The sequence below is a fragment of the Centropristis striata genome, unplaced genomic scaffold (genome assembly GCF_030273125.1).
Source record: "Centropristis striata isolate RG_2023a ecotype Rhode Island unplaced genomic scaffold, C.striata_1.0 Scaffold_38, whole genome shotgun sequence".
NCBI classification, from domain to species: Eukaryota; Metazoa; Chordata; class Actinopteri; order Perciformes; family Serranidae; genus Centropristis; species Centropristis striata.
The window spans coordinates 43,029-63,701 of NW_026739054.1; the positions used below are offsets into that span (position 1 = coordinate 43,029).

Here is a 20,673-nt window from a genome sequence, read left to right on the forward strand (position 1 = left end):
TGTGGTTCAGTCCCATCCTACATAATGTGAACATGGAAATATTTTTGAAAAAAGCTTTTATGAAGATTTTATGACAGCATCAAGACAGAACACAGAACCAAGCCTTTTTTCTCTATTTTGACCTTGTTTATTTTCTCATTTAGCTCATCAAAAAATAATATTTGTTAAATAAGTTCATAACATGTTCAAAGAACATTCACAAAATGGCATTAAAATTCATGTCAATATTTAAGGGTGAAGACTGAGTTGAATTTGCACATCATAAGCATTATACTGTATGCTATGGGAAAATTTGTTCATTTATGTTGTCCAATTAGTGTTGATGGTAAATGTAGGTCAGTCAAGCAATACTCAGTGTCCAATTTATTGAAAAGGCTGAGTTCTCCTGCTCACAGAGACAGCAATAATAAGAGCAACACATTCTGTAGCATGGTAACTCAGATTTTCTGTAAATGTAGCACACACTGAGTTGTTTATTGGTTCCGTCATCTACATTTACCATCAAAACAGTTGGGAAATCCATTTCAATGCAGGCAAATTTCTCCTTTTTCTTTTTCTAAACGACATATATCTCAGGATTGATCTTTGCTCATTAAATGCTTCTTGGTGTTCTTCTCTGGCTTAAACAATATGATGAAACACTTTGGAGCAAATATACACAATATTAGTCCAAAACTGGAGGCCAGAATGGCAAATATCTCCACAGCCACAGTGAATTTCCCTGGAGAGCTGACGTATGCAGGGATAAAGGTGATCCACACTGCACAGAATATCAGCATGCTGAAGGTGATCAGCTTGGCTTCATTAAAATTATCAGGTAGTTTCCGAGCCAGGACAGCTAACACAAAGCAAAAGACAGCCAGCAGGCCGATGTACCCGAGCACAGCCCAGAACCCAACAGCTGAGCCTAATGCACACTCCAGGATGATTCTCTCCTTGTATGTTGTGAGGTTTTTCATTGGGAACGGAGGATTAAGAACCAACCAAATAGTACATATTATAACTTGAATGAACGTGAAAGACACTACAGTCATTCTTTGCTGTGTAGGCCCAAACCATTTCATCACATTGCTTCCTGGGAGTGTAGCTCTGAAGGCCATTAACACTACTATTGTTTTTCCAAGAACACAAGACATACAGAGGACAAAGGTGATCCCAAATGCTGTGTGGCGCAGCATGCAGGACCACTCAGAGGGCGCTCCAATGAAAGTTAATGAACATAAGAAACACAGAGTCAGAGAGAAGAGCAGCAGGAAGCTCAGCTCAGAATTGTTGGCCCTGACAATCGGGGATGTCCTGTGACAATAGAACACAGCCGCTGTTATCATGGCAAGACAGGCACCACCAACTGAGAATGCAGCCAGGATGATTCCTAGGACCTCGTTGAAGGAAAGAAACTCTACAGGCTTGGGGAGACACGTGTCCCTCTCTGCATTAGGCCAGAACTCCTTGAGGCATGGGAAACAATCAGAGGAATCTGAATATAAAGCAAAGGGGCTTTTAGGAGACATACTGTAAAGTACTGTATGTTGTACAGTCAATATATATTTGGAGAAAATAAAAATACCTGTAGCATTGCTAATCTCTCCCTCAGGACATGGTAAACAATCATAACAGCAGATGGGTTTTCCTTTCTGCAGCACTTTACGAGTTCCTGGAGGACAGCTGTCAGAGCACACTGACACAGGTACCTGGCACAAAGAAACAAACAAAATATCATATATTCAGATGTTCTACACAGCTCTGAGGTTAAAAAGCTAAAGTAGATTAAAAAAGCCAGAATTTAAAGTGGAGTGAAAGCTTCTCTTGAACAAAGTCAACAAACAGAATCTTGGAAAAGTGCTTCCTAGTTTGACTGCAGATCACAAGCAGCCATTAACATGATTTACTGCTACGTTTGAGTCCACTTGGCTCTGATTGGTCATTTTCTTTCAGGTGAGGTGTTTTCTTATGAATGAAGATTAGTGTAATCTCTCACACACTCATCATGTTTTTTCAAAATTAGCTGATCATCGGCATGAATTCTTTAAATTACCCCAATCAAATTTTGCCCAAGTCGCCAACAATCTTCAATCAAGGGAACATTTTTGGATAAGATGAAGGGGTAGTATTATGCAAGAATGCTGTAACTTTGTTATTAATCTTTTTACAGCAGGTATAGGCATGAGGAACATGGATTGACTAGAGCAGCTGGCCAACCATCAGCCCTATGGCTGCTGGACCTCTATGCAGCCATCGACACTGTTAACCACCAAATCCTCCTCTCTACACTTACAAAACTTGGTATATCAGGTTCTGCCCTCTGATGGTTCACATCCTACCTTGAAGGGAGATCTTTAAAAGTATTATGGAAGGGAGAAGTATCCAAACTACAAAATCTTTCCACTGGGGTGCCTCAAGGATCAGTGCTAGGCCCCCTTCTTTTCTCAATTTACACCACCTCACTTGGTGCAATCATTCGCAATCATGGATTCTCATCCCATTGTTTTTGTAATGATACCCAGCTGTTCCTTCCCTTCCCAGCAAACAAACCCACATTCTGAACTCTTACCTCTGCTCACCTTGCGGACACATCAACATGGATGTCATGACTGATGACCAACTGACCTTCAAGGTTCATGTGTCCTCAATTGCAAGACTGTGTGGGTTCGCCTTATACAACATCAGGAAATTCAGACCCTACCTGACCAAGCAAACAACACAACTCCTGGTTCAGGCCCTCGGGACATCACACTTGGGCTACTGCAACTCTCTACTTGCAGGACTCCCTGCATGCACCACCAAGCCTCTGCAGATGATCCAGAACGCAGCGACGCATCTGGTCTTCAACCAGCCCAAGAGAGCACATGTCACTCCGCTACTCATCTTTCTGCACTGGCTCCCAGTCGCAGCCTACATCAAATTCAAAGCCCTGTCTCTTGCATACAAAATAGCAACTTGGCACATCCCTTGCATATCTGACCTCCTTTGTTCTGGTCCACATACCCTCCCGCCCACTGTGCTCTTCGTGGTGAAAGACGTCTGGCTCCTCCGCCGCTGCAGGGCTCTACATCTCAAACCAGACTCTTCTCCTCTGTAGTTCCCCGGTGGTGGAAGGACCTTCCAAACTCCATCCGATCTGCTGAGTCCTTATCAATTTTTAAGAAGAGACTGAAGACCCAACTCTTTACTGACACCTTCACACTTGATCGACACAAATGACACATTAAGTATCGCACTGACTGCTTGCGCAACCTAAAAACACTTAGGTCCTAATGGACTCAAACTTAACCCACGGGACTTACTCTTGCTATGCTTCTTGACTTCATCTTTGCTTGTGGTGTATTACCTCTCATTTGTACGTCGGTTTGGATATAAGCGTCCGCCAAATGACATTGTAGAATTGGACCAAAAACAATTCATACCATGTAAGACTTTCAGATTTTATACTTAAATATGTTAAACTCGAACTTTTGGGCTCCTTACTCGTGTGCTGCCCTCCACCCAGGTGAGGTTCCTGTTGATACGGAACTCCTGGCCAACCGGCAGTGATGCATCATAGTGTCCCACTGTCACCATCTCCACATTGCCACTCTTAGTTTTTTGCCAGTTAACCAGCTCATATGTAGCCACAGGATCCCCGTTGCCATCAAATAACACATCATAACCATTTCGAGAAAAATTTACTTTCTTTAACTGCATAAGAACCTGTGAGGATAAAATAAAGTAAGAGAAAATAAACGAAAAAATGTAAGCTGAAAGGTTGAGAATGTGCTTTTACAATACAGCCACTTTGTTAACTTCTTATAAAGATATAATTACTTTACTTTGCAACGAATACTCGTACTGCTGGATTTCCTGTTTAGACACAGTTACCTCTCAAGCTTTTATTCTACTAATTCACTTGTTGCTTCACAACGACTACTGATTACTTTAATACTCCTTGCTTCATGCACAACAGATTATTGCTTCACAATGAATACCTGTTGCTGTTAAAACAACAGATCTTCGCTTTTTAACAATTATTCATATTCCTGGGTTTCCTTTTAAGACAGTTACCTATCAGGATTTTATTGTACTAAACTAGTCGTTGCTTTGCACAAACGAGTTATTGTTTTGAGTATTTGTCGCCTTGTTATGAACAAAAAAAAAAAAAAATGGTCCAAGATTCCTGTTAACATACAGATACCATTGTGGGCTTTTATTTTGAAGGCCTGTCTCGTCATGACTTTGCTGGTTGCGTTGGTGTTTACGTCATCATTATAAAAGTGGAAAGGGGAGAGGCACACAATGTCTCATCAATCCCTCAAACTACTCTTTATTTAAAAAAAAAAAAACATGAGTCCTAGCAACAAAATGTTAGCATCATCAGAAAGAAAATTGTCTTCTGAATCCGTTGATGTAGGTTTCTTATTTGTATGAAAGAAAATGTGAGCAAAATCACAGTTTAGAAATTGGGATTTTTCTGTTTACATAAGTTTCATGGAACACTTAGTTGGAATTGCTGTCACAATCAGGCTCACTGAGCCAAATCTGTAAGTCTTATTGATTTCAGTGTAGGATGTTTGTGACAAGCACAAGATTCTCTACAATTTGCCCTAATCTGATTTGATAACATGTTTTTCAGAGAAAAATATCAGAAAAAAGTCCCAGCCTCTCTCCACTCTAGCTGTGATGTCATCCACTCTAGCTCTGAGCATTCCGCCGAATACACACCCATTATAAACTCTGAAACGCGCTGAAAAAAGCATCAAACATAAACTGCGATTTCATGACTATCGTGAGAGCAATCAAACTGTGACCCAATGAAGTCCCAAGTCTCAAAATACGCTTAAACTTCTGTGTTAAAGTATAGCGAATTGGCACAGCCCCAAATTGAGGTGTTTCTGAGCTCTGTGATTCTTTCACAGTTTTTTTTCCGTTTTTTACGAAATCAATGACCCGTTAAACAGGGACTCTCTGCTGAGTACACCGACACCTCATACAAGTCCACCGGACAAACGGTTCATTAGTTATGGAAAAGGGGGAGTGGCTAACCAAAAGACACATAGCGTGATGGTCAGTCAAGCTTTTAATACATTTTGATCCCAAAGGCTTTATGATGGTATTGACCAAGTTTGAAGTCAATCAGGTTAAATCTGTTGGAGGCGTTTGCAAAAGTATGCAAAGTGGTCGTGGTTAGACCATAAGGGGCTGGGCTTTATAAAATATTGTTATATAGAAGAGTTCAGGGCTGGACTCTTCTGAAGCAGGAGAAGTTTGGACCAGATCGGACAAAGTATGGCAAAGTTATAACAATCTCGTGTTTTATGCCAAGACATCAGATTTTGCCGCCACGCCACACCCACATAGTGTAACAATTGGTAAACCTTTTAATAACTTTTGATCCCAAAGGCCGTCTGATGATACTGACTAAGTCTGAAGTTTAAGTCGAATTAAATCTGTAGGAGGAGTTTGATAAAGTATGCGGAGTGGAAATGGCAAAAAAAGTCAACAACAAAACACCATTTTCGATCCAAGATTGCTGACAATCCTGTTTGTTTTTGGGTATTCTTGAGACTTTTTGGTGCGTAATCCCATGATACAAATATGTACCAAATTTCGTGTCTCTACGACAAACCTGTTTCAGGGGTTCAATTCTAGGGGGCGCTATTAGGTCATTTTGCCACACCCATTTCTGAAACCAATGAAAGACGTACATTTTCGACTGGCTTGAAATTTTTCCAAATTTGGTGAGTTTTGGAAAATGATAAAGCCCTCAAAAAACTTGATTCATTTGACATTATAATAATAAATAGAACAATTTCAACAGGGTCCTCGCACTGTTAGTGCTCCGACCTTGGAAAAATGGTAAAGATGAAACATTTGCATTGCACTGATGGTGCAAATTGGCACAGCAGATAATGAAAATATAATTTGTTTCAATATCATGAATTTATACATTTTAAGTTTAAATAGGACATCGGTGTATTGGTGTGGTCACCTATTTGTTTTTCACTGACCTCTTCAGACTCTATCCTGGTGAATTTGTGACAGTGAGTTGTAGACTTTCTTTCCTGACACACTGCATTATGAATTGCATGTGCTATTGCATAAGCAGCCTTGTATACCATGTTTGTGATCCGGAGCTGAGATGTGTCAGTGTACGGATTCTGGAGCGTCTTTATGTCTTCACTTCCATCACACACTCTCTCGTTTGTGACTGCACCTAAAATCACAGAGAGACAGAGAAAAGGGATTTTTTTTTCAAACCTAAAAATTATAACTTATTGCAGCAACTCGTCTATATTGCAATGATATAGATGTAAAACATGCATTTTCAATTAAAAGCACTCTCAAAGCAAAAAACAGTTTTGCAGCAGTTCATTTATTTTTCAGTGGTTGCTGTTTCTATTTGTAAAAGCCTTATTTTTTAACCATCATTCACTAATTGAAAGGCCATTACTTCAATCCCTGACACTGGCAGTGTAGATGCTGAAAATCTTGAGCAAGATACTGAAGCCCAAAATGTTTGGTAGCACGTTGCGGTGGGTGAGTGCTGAATTATAGGGTTGCTAAGACTAGAAATGTAATTTAATCTATTTCAATGGACAAACTTTTTATACAATAAAAAAACATAAAATTAATTTTACTGTGGTCTCATGTGTCTTTCTGACAGCTAACAGACTAACTGATTTTTTCCCTTAGGAATATATAAACTACTTTTGATATTTGATTTGATGTGCATGTTAAAAAACTGTATGTTTCAACTATAAAAAAAATTGTAATTTACATACTTACTAGACCCATCTTTATGTGTTTAAAATACGCAAAAGATCTGAAATTACTGTTGGTATAATATTTAATTACATGCAGACAAGCTTATACTTTAACTGATATGTGCTGTAATTACATTTTTTCTTCTCTATTTAGCTTAATGGCCTGGAGACTGTCTCTATATTGTGTGGGTGTTTTCTTGGCTTTAGTGTTGACATAAAAAACCCTGTAGCAAAGTTTATACAAAACCTTAAACAGGACAGCAGAATGCCAAAACCTGAACTGAAAGATCATAATTTCAAATGAGATGAAATAGATAAACCTTATTGTCTCCTCATTAGCCAGTTCAATAACAACAGATTTCTGATTCATGCAAATACTCGGATTTAGTCTAAAAGCAACAGCTGCTCCACTCAGATAGGCAGAGAAAACAACAAACCTAAAAAATAAGGGTAAGATCATAAGATTCAACTCTCTCACTTTTTTTCAGCCTGCAGTTGAATACATCCTCCCAGAACTCAGTGAGCAGTGGAGAGGCAGCCACTTTAGAGGGAGAGAGGTCCAGCAAGAAGTCTCTCAGACCTGGGATGACTGATCGCTCAATGCCAAATCCAATAGCTCCAGCACAGAAGCTGAAGCTCAGCATGTCTGGGTCTGTTACCCAGGCCTCACTGCCTATCCACTGGCGAGGCGGAAAAGGCTCCTGAGAAAGCACTTCTAGCAAAATCTTCATCTCTGCATTCGATGTAAATGCCACAACAACCATAGATGTCGACCTGGAGAGACATTATACTTTAATTTTACATTAAATTATATCAGCACAAACATCAAATTGAGATCATAAACAAAAAAATACATGTGAGAGATAGCATCGAAAATTATAGTTCAGTATTTGGCCTCACTGTAGAAGAATGCCAATAACAAATATGACAGAAATACATGTGACAGTGTAAAAGACACAACATAAGTCTCTAAAATAATATGATATAAACATGAAATATTAGTATAATATATTAATAATATTAAATCTTAACACATTTTACGGTTCTTTGTGCAGAAGGTCAGTGTCAGCACAGGGCAAAAAGTAAAATCAGTGATGTAGAAACCTGCGGATAACGTCAGCTACTCTCTGGATCCTGCTACGTGGGTTGGTCCGATGAAAAGCTTCAGAGTATTCCACACAGATCCCCTCTCTGCGTGCTGCAGCCAGGAAAGACGCAATGCCATTATTGCCATAATCTGAATCCGACCGGACAGCACCTATCCAAGTCCAGCCAAAGTGTTTGACCAGCTTGGCCAGCGCGTCAGCCTGGAACTGGTCACTTGGGATTGTTCTGAAAAAACTCGGGTACTGCTGCTTATCAGACAGGCATGCGCAAGTGGCAAAGTGGCTCACCTAATGAAAAACAATAGTGTAATTATTTAACTGGACAAAACAATCAGCTCAAATTTATATTAAACATGCAGTTTGCTTTGAATTAAAAAACATTCACTTGAGGGATGTTAAAAGGCCCGAGGATGCGCGACATGCTGATGGATGACGTGGACCCTGGCCCATCAACAACTGCCATCACTTTACCAGACTGTGAGCAGTTGTCGCCGGTGTAAAACACCGGGTCCAGGCCGTTTGAAAGCTGGAATGCCACATGCACAACCACAGGCACCGAGGCACACGAGTCGTAGATCTGATAACCGAGTCTGATGCCCGGCAGCAGCTCCGTGCTGTTGTTAATCTCCTCGATGGCGAAGATCATTGCGCGTGAGAAGCGCAGTTCACGGGGTTTAATTCTGCACACAGAAACTCATGTCAACTCCATAAGCGCAATTCATATTGACTGTCAAAAACGTATGAATGCACTGCATCTGTGAACCAAATTGTCAGCACATCATAAAAAATTAATCCCACACTCTCCCTCTTACTAACCTCCCTTTGCACCTTAGTGGCTCAGGCATGTAGGTGTAGTTATGCTTAACTGTGTGCATGTTGACATGTTGGGAGAAAACACCACCAATAACATAGTCACCATCCACAGAAAAGACAGGTAGACGAGTGGTACCCTGAAGCTTACATTTTGCAGATTCAGCCTCAGAGCTGACCCTAGCACTAGAAACATTCAAGGCAAGAGCTGAGTTCAGCTCACACAGACCCAGAGACAGGATCAGGCTAATAGAGAGAGCAGTGATCTCCATCCCTCAACTGTCTGTGTGGGAATACTGCATGTGTGTTATCACTGGTTTATAGATTTTTCAGACAAACCGTCCCTCCTTCCACTGTACGTCAGCCTACTGTACACCAAAGAGAATTATTTCTATGGGCCGTATAATATTATCTTCACCTAGTGTCCATGTGTCTTTTCTCAAAGTTATCATTGTAAACACAAAATATCTTTCTAATTTTATGCAACCGTTATACCCTATGTTGTTTCTTTTTAGTTCATACAGCAGTTAAGTCTGAATAATGCACCTTTAATATCTTGTTTGTGTGGTTCAGTCCCATCCTACATAATGTGAACATGGAAATATTTTTGAAAAAAGCTTTTATGAAGATTTTATGACAGCATCAAGACAGAACACAGAACCAAGCCTTTTTTCTCTATTTTGACCTTGTTTATTTTCTCATTTAGCTCATCAAAAAATAATATTTGTTAAATAAGTTCATAACATGTTCAAAGAACATTCACAAAATGGCATTAAAATTCATGTCAATATTTAAGGGTGAAGACTGAGTTGAATTTGCACATCATAAGCATTATACTGTATGCTATGGGAAAATTTGTTCATTTATGTTGTCCAATTAGTGTTGATGGTAAATGTAGGTCAGTCAAGCAATACTCAGTGTCCAATTTATTGAAAAGGCTGAGTTCTCCTGCTCACAGAGACAGCAATAATAAGAGCAACACATTCTGTAGCATGGTAACTCAGATTTTCTGTAAATGTAGCACACACTGAGTTGTTTATTGGTTCCGTCATCTACATTTACCATCAAAACAGTTGGGAAATCCATTTCAATGCAGGCAAATTTCTCCTTTTTCTTTTTCTAAACGACATATATCTCAGGATTGATCTTTGCTCATTAAATGCTTCTTGGTGTTCTTCTCTGGCTTAAACAATATGATGAAACACTTTGGAGCAAATATACACAATATTAGTCCAAAACTGGAGGCCAGAATGGCAAATATCTCCACAGCCACAGTGAATTTCCCTGGAGAGCTGACGTATGCAGGGATAAAGGTGATCCACACTGCACAGAATATCAGCATGCTGAAGGTGATCAGCTTGGCTTCATTAAAATTATCAGGTAGTTTCCGAGCCAGGACAGCTAACACAAAGCAAAAGACAGCCAGCAGGCCGATGTACCCGAGCACAGCCCAGAACCCAACAGCTGAGCCTAATGCACACTCCAGGATGATTCTCTCCTTGTATGTTGTGAGGTTTTTCATTGGGAACGGAGGATTAAGAACCAACCAAATAGTACATATTATAACTTGAATGAACGTGAAAGACACTACAGTCATTCTTTGCTGTGTAGGCCCAAACCATTTCATCACATTGCTTCCTGGGAGTGTAGCTCTGAAGGCCATTAACACTACTATTGTTTTTCCAAGAACACAAGACATACAGAGGACAAAGGTGATCCCAAATGCTGTGTGGCGCAGCATGCAGGACCACTCAGAGGGCGCTCCAATGAAAGTTAATGAACATAAGAAACACAGAGTCAGAGAGAAGAGCAGCAGGAAGCTCAGCTCAGAATTGTTGGCCCTGACAATCGGGGATGTCCTGTGACAATAGAACACAGCCGCTGTTATCATGGCAAGACAGGCACCACCAACTGAGAATGCAGCCAGGATGATTCCTAGGACCTCGTTGAAGGAAAGAAACTCTACAGGCTTGGGGAGACACGTGTCCCTCTCTGCATTAGGCCAGAACTCCTTGAGGCATGGGAAACAATCAGAGGAATCTGAATATAAAGCAAAGGGGCTTTTAGGAGACATACTGTAAAGTACTGTATGTTGTACAGTCAATATATATTTGGAGAAAATAAAAATACCTGTAGCATTGCTAATCTCTCCCTCAGGACATGGTAAACAATCATAACAGCAGATGGGTTTTCCTTTCTGCAGCACTTTACGAGTTCCTGGAGGACAGCTGTCAGAGCACACTGACACAGGTACCTGGCACAAAGAAACAAACAAAATATCATATATTCAGATGTTCTACACAGCTCTGAGGTTAAAAAGCTAAAGTAGATTAAAAAAGCCAGAATTTAAAGTGGAGTGAAAGCTTCTCTTGAACAAAGTCAACAAACAGAATCTTGGAAAAGTGCTTCCTAGTTTGACTGCAGATCACAAGCAGCCATTAACATGATTTACTGCTACGTTTGAGTCCACTTGGCTCTGATTGGTCATTTTCTTTCAGGTGAGGTGTTTTCTTATGAATGAAGATTAGTGTAATCTCTCACACACTCATCATGTTTTTTCAAAATTAGCTGATCATCGGCATGAATTCTTTAAATTACCCCAATCAAATTTTGCCCAAGTCGCCAACAATCTTCAATCAAGGGAACATTTTTGGATAAGATGAAGGGGTAGTATTATGCAAGAATGCTGTAACTTTGTTATTAATCTTTTTACAGCAGGTATAGGCATGAGGAACATGGATTGACTAGAGCAGCTGGCCAACCATCAGCCCTATGGCTGCTGGACCTCTATGCAGCCATCGACACTGTTAACCACCAAATCCTCCTCTCTACACTTACAAAACTTGGTATATCAGGTTCTGCCCTCTGATGGTTCACATCCTACCTTGAAGGGAGATCTTTAAAAGTATTATGGAAGGGAGAAGTATCCAAACTACAAAATCTTTCCACTGGGGTGCCTCAAGGATCAGTGCTAGGCCCCCTTCTTTTCTCAATTTACACCACCTCACTTGGTGCAATCATTCGCAATCATGGATTCTCATCCCATTGTTTTTGTAATGATACCCAGCTGTTCCTTCCCTTCCCAGCAAACAAACCCACATTCTGAACTCTTACCTCTGCTCACCTTGCGGACACATCAACATGGATGTCATGACTGATGACCAACTGACCTTCAAGGTTCATGTGTCCTCAATTGCAAGACTGTGTGGGTTCGCCTTATACAACATCAGGAAATTCAGACCCTACCTGACCAAGCAAACAACACAACTCCTGGTTCAGGCCCTCGGGACATCACACTTGGGCTACTGCAACTCTCTACTTGCAGGACTCCCTGCATGCACCACCAAGCCTCTGCAGATGATCCAGAACGCAGCGACGCATCTGGTCTTCAACCAGCCCAAGAGAGCACATGTCACTCCGCTACTCATCTTTCTGCACTGGCTCCCAGTCGCAGCCTACATCAAATTCAAAGCCCTGTCTCTTGCATACAAAATAGCAACTTGGCACATCCCTTGCATATCTGACCTCCTTTGTTCTGGTCCACATACCCTCCCGCCCACTGTGCTCTTCGTGGTGAAAGACGTCTGGCTCCTCCGCCGCTGCAGGGCTCTACATCTCAAACCAGACTCTTCTCCTCTGTAGTTCCCCGGTGGTGGAAGGACCTTCCAAACTCCATCCGATCTGCTGAGTCCTTATCAATTTTTAAGAAGAGACTGAAGACCCAACTCTTTACTGACACCTTCACACTTGATCGACACAAATGACACATTAAGTATCGCACTGACTGCTTGCGCAACCTAAAAACACTTAGGTCCTAATGGACTCAAACTTAACCCACGGGACTTACTCTTGCTATGCTTCTTGACTTCATCTTTGCTTGTGGTGTATTACCTCTCATTTGTACGTCGGTTTGGATATAAGCGTCCGCCAAATGACATTGTAGAATTGGACCAAAAACAATTCATACCATGTAAGACTTTCAGATTTTATACTTAAATATGTTAAACTCGAACTTTTGGGCTCCTTACTCGTGTGCTGCCCTCCACCCAGGTGAGGTTCCTGTTGATACGGAACTCCTGGCCAACCGGCAGTGATGCATCATAGTGTCCCACTGTCACCATCTCCACATTGCCACTCTTAGTTTTTTGCCAGTTAACCAGCTCATATGTAGCCACAGGATCCCCGTTGCCATCAAATAACACATCATAACCATTTCGAGAAAAATTTACTTTCTTTAACTGCATAAGAACCTGTGAGGATAAAATAAAGTAAGAGAAAATAAACGAAAAAATGTAAGCTGAAAGGTTGAGAATGTGCTTTTACAATACAGCCACTTTGTTAACTTCTTATAAAGATATAATTACTTTACTTTGCAACGAATACTCGTACTGCTGGATTTCCTGTTTAGACACAGTTACCTCTCAAGCTTTTATTCTACTAATTCACTTGTTGCTTCACAACGACTACTGATTACTTTAATACTCCTTGCTTCATGCACAACAGATTATTGCTTCACAATGAATACCTGTTGCTGTTAAAACAACAGATCTTCGCTTTTTAACAATTATTCATATTCCTGGGTTTCCTTTTAAGACAGTTACCTATCAGGATTTTATTGTACTAAACTAGTCGTTGCTTTGCACAAACGAGTTATTGTTTTGAGTATTTGTCGCCTTGTTATGAACAAAAAAAAAAAAAAATGGTCCAAGATTCCTGTTAACATACAGATACCATTGTGGGCTTTTATTTTGAAGGCCTGTCTCGTCATGACTTTGCTGGTTGCGTTGGTGTTTACGTCATCATTATAAAAGTGGAAAGGGGAGAGGCACACAATGTCTCATCAATCCCTCAAACTACTCTTTATTTAAAAAAAAAAAAACATGAGTCCTAGCAACAAAATGTTAGCATCATCAGAAAGAAAATTGTCTTCTGAATCCGTTGATGTAGGTTTCTTATTTGTATGAAAGAAAATGTGAGCAAAATCACAGTTTAGAAATTGGGATTTTTCTGTTTACATAAGTTTCATGGAACACTTAGTTGGAATTGCTGTCACAATCAGGCTCACTGAGCCAAATCTGTAAGTCTTATTGATTTCAGTGTAGGATGTTTGTGACAAGCACAAGATTCTCTACAATTTGCCCTAATCTGATTTGATAACATGTTTTTCAGAGAAAAATATCAGAAAAAAGTCCCAGCCTCTCTCCACTCTAGCTGTGATGTCATCCACTCTAGCTCTGAGCATTCCGCCGAATACACACCCATTATAAACTCTGAAACGCGCTGAAAAAAGCATCAAACATAAACTGCGATTTCATGACTATCGTGAGAGCAATCAAACTGTGACCCAATGAAGTCCCAAGTCTCAAAATACGCTTAAACTTCTGTGTTAAAGTATAGCGAATTGGCACAGCCCCAAATTGAGGTGTTTCTGAGCTCTGTGATTCTTTCACAGTTTTTTTTGCGTTTTTTACGAAATCAATGACCCGTTAAACAGGGACTCTCTGCTGAGTACACCGACACCTCATACAAGTCCACCGGACAAACGGTTCATTAGTTATGGAAAAGGGGGAGTGGCTAACCAAAAGACACATAGCGTGATGGTCAGTCAAGCTTTTAATACATTTTGATCCCAAAGGCTTTATGATGGTATTGACCAAGTTTGAAGTCAATCAGGTTAAATCTGTTGGAGGCGTTTGCAAAAGTATGCAAAGTGGTCGTGGTTAGACCATAAGGGGCTGGGCTTTATAAAATATTGTTATATAGAAGAGTTCAGGGCTGGACTCTTCTGAAGCAGGAGAAGTTTGGACCAGATCGGACAAAGTATGGCAAAGTTATAACAATCTCGTGTTTTATGCCAAGACATCAGATTTTGCCGCCACGCCACACCCACATAGTGTAACAATTGGTAAAGCTTTTAATAACTTTTGATCCCAAAGGCCGTCTGATGATACTGACTAAGTCTGAAGTTTAAGTCGAATTAAATCTGTAGGAGGAGTTTGATAAAGTATGCGGAGTGGAAATGGCAAAAAAAGTCAACAACAAAACACCATTTTCGATCCAAGATTGCTGACAATCCTGTTTGTTTTTGGGTATTCTTGAGACTTTTTGGTGCGTAATCCCATGATACAAATATGTACCAAATTTCGTGTCTCTACGACAAACCTGTTTCAGGGGTTCAATTCTAGGGGGCGCTATTAGGTCATTTTGCCACACCCATTTCTGAAACCAATGAAAGACGTACATTTTCGACTGGCTTGAAATTTTTCCAAATTTGGTGAGTTTTGGAAAATGATAAAGCCCTCAAAAAACTTGATTCATTTGACATTATAATAATAAATAGAACAATTTCAACAGGGTCCTCGCACTGTTAGTGCTCCGACCTTGGAAAAATGGTAAAGATGAAACATTTGCATTGCACTGATGGTGCAAATTGGCACAGCAGATAATGAAAATATAATTTGTTTCAATATCATGAATTTATACATTTTAAGTTTAAATAGGACATCGGTGTATTGGTGTGGTCACCTATTTGTTTTTCACTGACCTCTTCAGACTCTATCCTGGTGAATTTGTGACAGTGAGTTGTAGACTTTCTTTCCTGACACACTGCATTATGAATTGCATGTGCTATTGCATAAGCAGCCTTGTATACCATGTTTGTGATCCGGAGCTGAGATGTGTCAGTGTACGGATTCTGGAGCGTCTTTATGTCTTCACTTCCATCACACACTCTCTCGTTTGTGACTGCACCTAAAATCACAGAGAGACAGAGAAAAGGGATTTTTTTTTCAAACCTAAAAATTATAACTTATTGCAGCAACTCGTCTATATTGCAATGATATAGATGTAAAACATGCATTTTCAATTAAAAGCACTCTCAAAGCAAAAAACAGTTTTGCAGCAGTTCATTTATTTTTCAGTGGTTGCTGTTTCTATTTGTAAAAGCCTTATTTTTTAACCATCATTCACTAATTGAAAGGCCATTACTTCAATCCCTGACACTGGCAGTGTAGATGCTGAAAATCTTGAGCAAGATACTGAAGCCCAAAATGTTTGGTAGCACGTTGCGGTGGGTGAGTGCTGAATTATAGGGTTGCTAAGACTAGAAATGTAATTTAATCTATTTCAATGGACAAACTTTTTATACAATAAAAAAACATAAAATTAATTTTACTGTGGTCTCATGTGTCTTTCTGACAGCTAACAGACTAACTGATTTTTTCCCTTAGGAATATATAAACTACTTTTGATATTTGATTTGATGTGCATGTTAAAAAACTGTATGTTTCAACTATAAAAAAAATTGTAATTTACATACTTACTAGACCCATCTTTATGTGTTTAAAATACGCAAAAGATCTGAAATTACTGTTGGTATAATATTTAATTACATGCAGACAAGCTTATACTTTAACTGATATGTGCTGTAATTACATTTTTTCTTCTCTATTTAGCTTAATGGCCTGGAGACTGTCTCTATATTGTGTGGGTGTTTTCTTGGCTTTAATGTTGACATAAAAAACCCTGTAGCAAAGTTTATACAAAACCTTAAACAGGACAGCAGAATGCCAAAACCTGAACTGAAAGATCATAATTTCAAATGAGATGAAATAGATAAACCTTATTGTCTCCTCATTAGCCAGTTCAATAACAACAGATTTCTGATTCATGCAAATACTCGGATTTAGTCTAAAAGCAACAGCTGCTCCACTCAGATAGGCAGAGAAAACAACAAACCTAAAAAATAAGGGTAAGATCATAAGATTCAACTCTCTCACTTTTTTTCAGCCTGCAGTTGAATACATCCTCCCAGAACTCAGTGAGCAGTGGAGAGGCAGCCACTTTAGAGGGAGAGAGGTCCAGCAAGAAGTCTCTCAGACCTGGGATGACTGATCGCTCAATGCCAAATCCAATAGCTCCAGCACAGAAGCTGAAGCTCAGCATGTCTGGGTCTGTTACCCAGGCCTCAGTGCCTATCCACTGGCGAGGCGGAAAAGGCTCCTGAGAAAGCACTTCTAGCAAAATCTTCATCTCTGCATTCGATGTAAATGCCACAACAACCATAGATGTCGACCTGGAGAGACATTATACTTTAATTTTACATTAAATTATATCAGCACAAACATCAAATTGAGATCATAAACAAAAAAATACATGTGAGAGATAGCATCGAAAATTATAGTTCAGTATTTGGCCTCACTGTAGAAGAATGCCAATAACAAATATGACAGAAATACATGTGACAGTGTAAAAGACACAACATAAGTCTCTAAAATAATATGATATAAACATGAAATATTAGTATAATATATTAATAATATTAAATCTTAACACATTTTACGGTTCTTTGTGCAGAAGGTCAGTGTCAGCACAGGGCAAAAAGTAAAATCAGTGATGTAGAAACCTGCGGATAACGTCAGCTACTCTCTGGATCCTGCTACGTGGGTTGGTCCGATGAAAAGCTTCAGAGTATTCCACACAGATCCCCTCTCTGCGTGCTGCAGCCAGGAAAGACGCAATGCCATTATTGCCATAATCTGAATCCGACCGGACAGCACCTATCCAAGTCCAGCCAAAGTGTTTGACCAGCTTGGCCAGCGCGTCAGCCTGGAACTGGTCACTTGGGATTGTTCTGAAAAAACTCGGGTACTGCTGCTTATCAGACAGGCATGCGCAAGTGGCAAAGTGGCTCACCTAATGAAAAACAATAGTGTAATTATTTAACTGGACAAAACAATCAGCTCAAATTTATATTAAACATGCAGTTTGCTTTGAATTAAAAAACATTCACTTGAGGGATGTTAAAAGGCCCGAGGATGCGCGACATGCTGATGGATGACGTGGACCCTGGCCCATCAACAACTGCCATCACTTTACCAGACTGTGAGCAGTTGTCGTCGGTGTAAAACACCGGGTCCAGGCCGTTTGAAAGCTGGAATGCCACATGCACAACCACAGGCACCGAGGCACACGAGTCGTAGATCTGATAACCGAGTCTGATGCCCGGCAGCAGCTCCGTGCTGTTGTTAATCTCCTCGATGGCGAAGATCATTGCGCGTGAGAAGCGCAGTTCACGGGGTTTAATTCTGCACACAGAAACTCATGTCAACTCCATAAGCGCAATTCATATTGACTGTCAAAAACGTATGAATGCACTGCATCTGTGAACCAAATTGTCAGCACATCATAAAAAATTAATCCCACACTCTCCCTCTTACTAACCTCCCTTTGCACCTTAGTGGCTCAGGCATGTAGGTGTAGTTATGCTTAACTGTGTGCATGTTGACATGTTGGGAGAAAACACCACCAATAACATAGTCACCATCCACAGAAAAGACAGGTAGACGAGTGGTACCCTGAAGCTTACATTTTGCAGATTCAGCCTCAGAGCTGACCCTAGCACTAGAAACATTCAAGGCAAGAGCTGAGTTCAGCTCACACAGACCCAGAGACAGGATCAGGCTAATAGAGAGAGCAGTGATCTCCATCCCTCAACTGTCTGTGTGGGAATACTGCATGTGTGTTATCACTGGTTTATAGATTTTTCAGACAAACCGTCCCTCCTTCCACTGTACGTCAGCCTACTGTACACCAAAGAGAATTATTTCTATGGGCCGTATAATATTATCTTCACCTAGTGTCCATGTGTCTTTTCTCAAAGTTATCATTGTAAACACAAAATATCTTTCTAATTTTATGCAACCGTTATACCCTATGTTGTTTCTTTTTAGTTCATACAGCAGTTAAGTCTGAATAATGCACCTTTAATATCTTGTTTGTGTGGTTCAGTCCCATCCTACATAATGTGAACATGGAAATATTTTTGAAAAAAGCTTTTATGAAGATTTTATGACAGCATCAAGACAGAACACAGAACCAAGCCTTTTTTCTCTATTTTGACCTTGTTTATTTTCTCATTTAGCTCATCAAAAAATAATATTTGTTAAATAAGTTCATAACATGTTCAAAGAACATTCACAAAATGGCATTAAAATTCATGTCAATATTTAAGGGTGAAGACTGAGTTGAATTTGCACATCATAAGCATTATACTGTATGCTATGGGAAAATTTGTTCATTTATGTTGTCCAATTAGTGTTGATGGTAAATGTAGGTCAGTCAAGCAATACTCAGTGTCCAATTTATTGAAAAGGCTGAGTTCTCCTGCTCACAGAGACAGCAATAATAAGAGCAACACATTCTGTAGCATGGTAACTCAGATTTTCTGTAAATGTAGCACACACTGAGTTGTTTATTGGTTCCGTCATCTACATTTACCATCAAAACAGTTGGGAAATCCATTTCAATGCAGGCAAATTTCTCCTTTTTCTTTTTCTAAACGACATATATCTCAGGATTGATCTTTGCTCATTAAATGCTTCTTGGTGTTCTTCTCTGGCTTAAACAATATGATGAAACACTTTGGAGCAAATATACACAATATTAGTCCAAAACTGGAGGCCAGAATGGCAAATATCTCCACAGCCACAGTGAATTTCCCTGGAGAGCTGACGTATGCAGGGATAAAGGTGATCCACACTGCACAGAATATCAGCATGCTGAAGGTGATCAGCTTGGCTTCATTAAAATTATCAGGTAGTTTCCGAGCCAGGACAGCTAACACAAAGCAAAAGACAGCCAGCAGGCCGATGTACCCGAGCACAGCCCAGAACCCAACAGCTGAGCCTAATGCACACTCCAGGATGATTCTCTCCTTGTATGTTGTGAGGTTTTTCATTGGGAACGGAGGATTAAGAACCAACCAAATAGTACATATTATAACTTGAATGAACGTGAAAGACACTACAGTCATTCTTTGCTGTGTAGGCCCAAACCATTTCATCACATTGCTTCCTGGGAGTGTAGCTCTGAAGGCCATTAACACTACTATTGTTTTTCCAAGAACACAAGACATACAGAGGACAAAGGTGATCCCAAATGCTGTGTGGCGCAGCATGCAGGACCACTCAGAGGGCGCTCCAATGAAAGTTAATGAACATAAGAAACACAGAGTCAGAGAGAAGAGCAGCAGGAAGCTCAGCTCAGAATTGTTGGCCCTGACAATCGGGGATGTCCTGTGACAATAGAACACAGCCGCTGTTATCATGGCAAGACAGGCACCACCAACTGAGAATGCAGCCAGGATGATTCCTAGGACCTCGTTGAAGGAAAGAAACTCTACAGGCTTGGGGAGACACGTGTCCCTCTCTGCATTAGGCCAGAACTCCTTGAGGCATGGGAAACAATCAGAGGAATCTGAATATAAAGCAAAGGGGCTTTTAGGAGACATACTGTAAAGTACTGTATGTTGTACAGTCAATATATATTTGGAGAAAATAAAAATACCTGTAGCATTGCTAATCTCTCCCTCAGGACATGGTAAACAATCATAACAGCAGATGGGTTTTCCTTTCTGCAGCACTTTACGAGTTCCTGGAGGACAGCTGTCAGAGCACACTGACACAGGTACCTGGCACAAAGAAACAAACAAAATATCATATATTCAGATGTTCTACACAGCTCTGAGGTTAAAAAGCTAAAGTAGATTAAAAAAGCCAGAATTTAAAGTGGAGTGAAAGCTTCTCTTGAACAAAGTCAACAAACAGAATCTTGGAAAAGTGCTTCCTAGTTTGACTGCAGATCACAAGCAGCCATTAACATGATTTACTGCTACGTTTGAGTCCACTTGGCTCTGATTGGTCATTTTCTTTCAGGTGAGGTGTTTTCTTATGAATGAAGATTAGTGTAATCTCTCACACACTCATCATGTTTTTTCAAAATTAGCTGATCATCGGCATGAATTCTTTAAATTACCCCAATCAAATTTTGCCCAAGTCGCCAACAATCTTCAATCAAGGGAACATTTTTGGATAAGATGAAGGGGTAGTATTATGCAAGAATGCTGTAACTTTGTTATTAATCTTTTTACAGCAGGTATAGGCATGAGGAACATGGATTGACTAGAGCAGCTGGCCAACCATCAGCCCTATGGCTGCTGGACCTCTATGCAGCCATCGACA

At 40.1% G+C, this 20,673-nt stretch overlaps 3 protein-coding genes across 3 annotated transcripts; all 3 read right to left on the reverse strand.

The window, feature by feature from the left end:
- Window positions 1-90: 90 nt before the first annotated feature.
- Window positions 91-8,925, reverse strand: LOC131968021 (extracellular calcium-sensing receptor-like). The gene is made up of 8 exons (XM_059328769.1): window positions 8,660-8,925; window positions 8,229-8,523; window positions 7,842-8,131; window positions 7,216-7,511; window positions 5,982-6,187; window positions 3,466-3,687; window positions 1,568-1,691; window positions 91-1,477 (listed from the first exon to the last, which is right to left on the reverse strand). The coding sequence occupies exons 1-8, from the start codon at window positions 8,923-8,925 to the stop codon at window positions 573-575; spliced, it is 2,604 nt and encodes an 867-aa protein (XP_059184752.1). The 3' UTR covers window positions 91-572.
- A 381-nt stretch (window positions 8,926-9,306) lies between these two features.
- On the reverse strand, window positions 9,307-18,141 carry LOC131968022 (extracellular calcium-sensing receptor-like). Its single transcript, XM_059328770.1, has 8 exons — window positions 17,876-18,141; window positions 17,445-17,739; window positions 17,058-17,347; window positions 16,432-16,727; window positions 15,198-15,403; window positions 12,682-12,903; window positions 10,784-10,907; window positions 9,307-10,693 (listed from the first exon to the last, which is right to left on the reverse strand). The coding sequence occupies exons 1-8, from the start codon at window positions 18,139-18,141 to the stop codon at window positions 9,789-9,791; spliced, it is 2,604 nt and encodes an 867-aa protein (XP_059184753.1). The 3' UTR covers window positions 9,307-9,788.
- A 381-nt stretch (window positions 18,142-18,522) lies between these two features.
- LOC131968023 (extracellular calcium-sensing receptor-like) lies at window positions 18,523-19,943 on the reverse strand. Its single transcript, XM_059328771.1, has one exon. The coding sequence runs from the start codon at window positions 19,941-19,943 to the stop codon at window positions 19,005-19,007; it is 939 nt and encodes a 312-aa protein (XP_059184754.1). The 3' UTR covers window positions 18,523-19,004.
- Window positions 19,944-20,673: the final 730 nt, after the last annotated feature.

Excerpts from the sequence above, each read along its gene's own strand:
- LOC131968021 (XM_059328769.1), bottom strand. The coding sequence starts at position 8,925 with ATGGAGATCACTGCTCTCTCTATTAGCCTGATCCTGTCTCTGGGTCTG. Across the intron at positions 8,132-8,228 it reads GGCCTTTTAACATCCCTCAA|GTGAGCCACTTTGCCACTTG; the intron begins GTGAATGTTTTT and ends GTTTTTCATTAG. Across the intron at positions 3,688-5,981 it reads CCAGGATAGAGTCTGAAGAG|GTTCTTATGCAGTTAAAGAA; the intron begins GTCAGTGAAAAA and ends TTATCCTCACAG.
- LOC131968022 (XM_059328770.1), bottom strand. The coding sequence starts at position 18,141 with ATGGAGATCACTGCTCTCTCTATTAGCCTGATCCTGTCTCTGGGTCTG. Across the intron at positions 15,404-16,431 it reads CAACTGCAGGCTGAAAAAAA|GTGCAGTCACAAACGAGAGA; the intron begins GTGAGAGAGTTG and ends CTGTGATTTTAG. Across the intron at positions 10,908-12,681 it reads GGGTGGAGGGCAGCACACGA|GTACCTGTGTCAGTGTGCTC; the intron begins GTAAGGAGCCCA and ends TCTTTGTGCCAG.
- LOC131968023 (XM_059328771.1), bottom strand. The coding sequence starts at position 19,943 with ATGTCTCCTAAAAGCCCCTTTGCTTTATATTCAGATTCCTCTGATTGT.